Source organism: Priapulus caudatus, unplaced genomic scaffold (genome assembly GCF_000485595.1).
Source record: "Priapulus caudatus unplaced genomic scaffold, Priapulus_caudatus-5.0.1 Scaffold123, whole genome shotgun sequence".
Classification (NCBI taxonomy): domain Eukaryota; kingdom Metazoa; phylum Priapulida; class Priapulimorpha; order Priapulimorphida; family Priapulidae; genus Priapulus; species Priapulus caudatus.
In genome coordinates, this window is record NW_014577184.1 from 202,041 (window position 1) to 207,366 (window position 5,326).

Here is a 5,326-nt window from a genome sequence, read left to right on the forward strand (position 1 = left end):
AAAGGAGAGAGAGAGAGAGAGAGAGAGAGAGAGAGAGAGAGAGAAAGGAGAGAGAGAGAGAGAGAGAGAGAGAGAGAGAGAGAGAGAGAGGGGGAGAGAGAACGAGAACGAGAAACCTATAGAGCAAGGGCAAGAGAGGGAGAGGGAGAGTAAATGAAATGGAGAAAGGTGAGACCGAGAGACAGAGAAAAACAGAGCAAGACCTCCCCCAACTAACCCAAAATAACCGACTCCCGCCCGCGCACTGAGTCACACACTATCGCATTCCGGCACTGCCGAAAATCTTAGCTTCTCTCTCGTTGGCAACACTAAAATGCGGGGGAGGGGAAGGGAGGGGGGTCCCGGCGGTTCCCGAGCATTTGTAGCGGCTAGCGCGCCGTAGATGCATCTCGTCTGCTTACACAAACATGTTGCCCCAATCAGCTGATAGCGTATTGAGGCTGAGCGGAATTCAGGTTAGCAAAATGCTACTGGATAACGTATACACATATTTGCTCCGGCTAGCAGTCTCAATTACCCGGTTTGGCCCCCGCACTAACTGCAAAGCACAACACACACGCGCTCACTGCATGCTTAACTATCCGCACCCGGATTTAGGACAGATGAGGGTAAAGAATACCGACTAATTACACGTGTCAAGCGCAGGCCAACGTTCCGGATAGAATGCTTACTTATCACCATCGCTAGTTCACACCGCCGCGCCTACAAACGTAGAAAATACTTCATCGCGTACCGTAGTTTCATGAATGCAAACTCTTATTCTCGCGATACTATATATATATATATATACTATACTAACTATAATTATACTATACTATATACTATACTATATATAATATACTATATATAGAATAATATATAATTATAGTCTGTAGATAAATTAAAGACAAGACATCACTTTTAGCTGTTACTCCGAGTTTCACGCTTACGCGATCATCAGACAGACTTTAATAAAGAATAAACCTTGTATACATTCTATAACCTATATATACATGAATGGCGCTATTGTTTGAGTTGTCTACTGTTATGTAGTTCTATAGCTCTAGTAACTATAGCCCGCGTACGATTGCCTGCAGAAACCGTACGCGGGCCATAGTTACCAGGTGCCGGTTTCACGAAGCGTAATTAACTTTAATCATGATTAAGTTAATCACAATATTTAATTCTACTCAGGAGCATGATTAAATCCACTAATTATAATTAGTTGCTAGTACGAGTAGTAGTATGTAGGTAGTACTAGTATATTAAGTACGCTGCAGATTTTACAATTGGAAAGTTTACTTCAATTTTTTCCCAAGGAAATTTAAATTATCTAAGATTAGCTGTACTAATTTAGTCATTATAATTGTAAATTAATTCCTTTTCAGGTACCGAATTTGCAGATACTTTTGGCGTTGTTCGACATTTTGAATTCAGTGTAATTCATGTTTAAGTCGGCTAATTATGTGATTAGTTAAATAAGTACTTAAATCGCTCCGTGAAACAGATTTTTAAGTATGATTAACTAATCATAATTACAGGAGGTTAATTATGGTTAGTGATTTAATCATAATTAAAGTTAATCACGCTTCGTGAAACCTAAGAGCTAGTAGATCTATAGTTCTATAGTTAAATCAATCTATTGTTCTGCAGGTCTATTGTTGTTCGGCTTTTGACTTTTTTGTTTGTTTCTAATTTTATTGCCGCCATTTATATCTGATTTTTTTTATAGATCGGATCAGATATAAATGGCGGCAATAAGATTAGACACAAACAAAAAGTCAAAAGCCGAACAACAATAGACCAGCAGAACAATAGATGGATTCAACTATATAACTATAGATCTACTAGCTCTGGTAACTATGGCCCGCGTACGGTTTCTGCAAGCAACCGTACGCGGGCTATAGTTACTAGAGCTATAGAACTACATAACAATAGATAACTAAAACGCCATTCATGTATATATAGGTTGTAGAATGTATACAAGGTTTATTCTTCATTAAAGTCTGTCTGATGATCGCGTAAGCGTGAAACTCGGAGTAACAGCTAAAAGTGATGTCTTGTCTTTAATTTATCTACAGACTACAATTTATTATGCTCTGCAACTTAATGCATCGAGCACTATACCGACAGTATAGACTCAAGCATCCAGACTTATATATATATATATATATATATATACTATACTATAGTTCGCATATGCGAAACCGTCTCTCGTGAAAACGTACTGTAGTTTTCTAAATTGCAAAAACCCTTTCTCGTAAAAAACGTGCTGTAGTTTCTGAATGCACCGCCCCCACAACTTTCGCGAAAACGTACCGTAGTCTATAAATTTAAACAAAAAACAACAAATTATAATTCTCATGAAGCCATACTGTCATTTTGGTAAATGCAGAATAAAGGTTTTTTGACGTGGAATCGTGTTATGCGGTGACTTACGATCTTGTTGCTGCGAGGCAGGAGGTAGTAAGCCAGCTGGCTGAGCTGCATTACGCTGATCACGGGCATTTCCCACTACTACCGCCTACTGCGTGTCTACCTTCTCTCTCTCTCATGCGATGACTGCACACGATGCGACAGTTCTACTTTGCAGTCCTGCGAATCTCCCACTACAGCCTGCGTTTCTAGTTTCTGACTCTCTCTCTCTCTCTCGTACGATGACTGGACGGTCACCTCGCTACGATTAGGTCATCAGATTGCCACGCAGCTCGAAAGGTCAGTGAAAGCAAATGCTGCGCTTGTCTACCGTTGGTCCGAGTCCGATTGACAACTGCGTTTTAGCTTCTAGTCCCGTTAAGTTGGATATATTTCAGCGGTTATAGGTATAATGCAAGCGTAGGCGATCGTGCTAATCTCAACATGCGCGATCTTAGAAAACAATCACAGCAGGATGCCTGGTTCGAGTCCCAGTAGCGGTCGGAGCAACTGCAGTACGTCACTCACGAACTTTACGACAAAACAGGCTTCAACGTCTCCGACGAAAGTTCAGTGGATGCCTAACGAACAAACAAACGCACATCGCCAAAAGGCAAACACGGAAGACTCTGCTGAAATCGATCTGACGTTTACGAAGATCTACTGCGCCGTGCGGTAGACGCTGGAGGCGGCGGCGGAGGCTGTAGCAAGCTTCTCGGCATCGGCGGAGCGGTGGCGGCAAGGCAGCTGTTAGCTTCTCGTGCGTCGGAGCAAGGATGCCGGCTCGCCGTGTACGCACGCTAGCTTAGTAGAGTCTAGCGAGCGTCTTCCGCCGCCGTCCAATCGCGTTCGAGCGTGCGCCGTAGTCACTACTCGGATGCTAATGAATGGAATCGGCGGCAGGCTTCGCGCACCAGCAGCAGCAGCATCAGCATCTCTTCCTCATCCGCGCGCAGCTGCGGCCGATCAGCGCAGCACGCCAGGCCCGCTGCTGGCTTCTACTTGGATCAGAGTTCACACGCGGCGTCGTAGACGGCCCCCGCGCCTGCACGGCTGCAGAGGGTACCGTATCGCGGAGGCGCGTGGGGCAGTCTACGCGCGCGCGGGGCTCCGTTGCCAGCCGACGATCGGTGTCGGCGACGCGCGCGCGCGTGAGTGTGTGTACGGGAGTGAGGATGGGGCGGAGAAGCAGCCGGGAGGTCTTCATCAGCGGAATGAGCCGAATCTACCAGGTTGCGAATTCCTCGGCGAATTCGTCCGCTCCCCGATCGCAACCCCAAACGCAAAGCACATGCACGTTGACCAGAGCTATGGCTGGAGCGCGCTTATCGTAAACATGACCTAACACGTACATAACGACACCAATACTAGGTAGAATCTACTGCGAACACGAGTCGATAGCGCGTGATCAGTTTTTCCCCTGTAACTGCGACCCGATCACCTTATTAGAAATGATTGTAACAAACTTGCTCCGAATGTTTTCGGCAAACCTCCCTGACGATAGTATTTACAGTCATTGTCACCCCGACAATATCCTGCAAGGTGGTTCAGAACAGAACGAGTCTCTCGCTCGGGTTCCCGCCCTAGTCCGTATAACCAAATGCAAGTCCAATATAACGTGCGAAATATATCACGCACAGTGGAAACACAATGCACAACGGACGTGATGAGTGGTTTATGGTTTGTGTACGTAAGGTCGGTATCAAGTGCCGATGGCGATATATTCATACCGCCATCCGGCCAACGCATACCTAGTCCGCGTCACTAACCTAGTCGCTACAAATCACCGTATTCAGGGGTGAGGTCGCAGCCACCACTCCACTCGACAATAAAACAGAAGTACAGTACCCATGGTGCAGGGACAGCGATAAACCCCGCATGGCAGAAAGATCCACGACGACATGACAATGTCAGCAATAGCGATGTAGACCTGCCACCTGCCGGAACACAGCGGTGTACGCCCATAGGAGGGTGGGGCCACACAGGTGAATTACTTCTCTGTACACGTAAGTTACAGCAGGCCATCTAGATATCCTATATACTACACTAGATGGGAAATCGGGTGACTTTCGATGCGTCCATCGTTGCGCTATTTTGTTTGAAGGCTAAGTTATTGAATTGAATGCGATAAACTAAGGGGTGTAATACCTATTGGTCTGTACCATGCATGTTGGGGGGATAGGGGTTACGATATCGTACCCAGATTCGCAAAGATACTGCAAATATATTCTTGTACCAGAAAAAAGCGTTGACCTATCCGCATGAGCGAGATATCCATACGCCCCCTGCTAAAGTTTACTGCTAGATCGATCAATCTAATCAAATTTAGACCTGTTTTTCATGTTTGCGCACCAAATTATCGACCTTACAGCACTTCGTTACTAAGCCGCGTTTTTTGGAACGGCTTCTATCGCTACCGCTGATTGGCAAGAGCGACCTGTCAATCACTGCTGGCGAATTGGTCACACACACGCGCACGCACGCACGCACGCACGCACACGCATACGCGCGCACACGCACACGCACACGGACGCACGCACGCACGCACGCACGCACGCACGCACGCACGCACACACACACACACACACACTGTCTCGTAGAGAGACTAGACAATCACAGCCTCCCGTCTCTCGGGATCAGGTGCACACAATCGCGTCGTCGTCGTCCCTGCAGGCATTTCATTAGTGAGTGAGACTGAGTACAACTGTGGCATGGCTTCTTTTCTTTCTCTCTCTCTTTCTCATTCGGTCGCAGAGTGCTATGATGACATGCTTGCGATGGAAGAGATTTAAGGATTTCAGTTTTATATCTCCCGATTCTATATCAGCGAGACGGATTTTTGCCGGAAGTCTCGCCGCAAGCAAGATTTCGCAGACGGTTAATCAATAAATCACATATATATATATATATATATATATATATATATATTATT

At 45.8% G+C, this 5,326-nt stretch overlaps 1 protein-coding gene across 2 annotated transcripts in view; it reads right to left on the reverse strand.

Moving 5' to 3' along the window:
* Window positions 1-5,326, reverse strand: part of LOC106805683 (dual specificity tyrosine-phosphorylation-regulated kinase 4-like) — an 88,844-nt gene that overhangs the window by 54,666 nt on the left and 28,852 nt on the right. The window contains exon 1 of one of the 2 annotated variants that reach the window (XM_014807371.1): window positions 2,419-3,174. The exons of the other annotated variant lie outside the window; for it this stretch is intronic. Coding sequence (XP_014662857.1) covers window positions 2,419-2,487 — 69 coding nt within the window. The 5' untranslated portion in view covers window positions 2,488-3,174. Of the gene's footprint in view, window positions 1-2,418; window positions 3,175-5,326 lie in introns of those variants that run through there. 2 annotated transcript variants of the gene reach the window in all.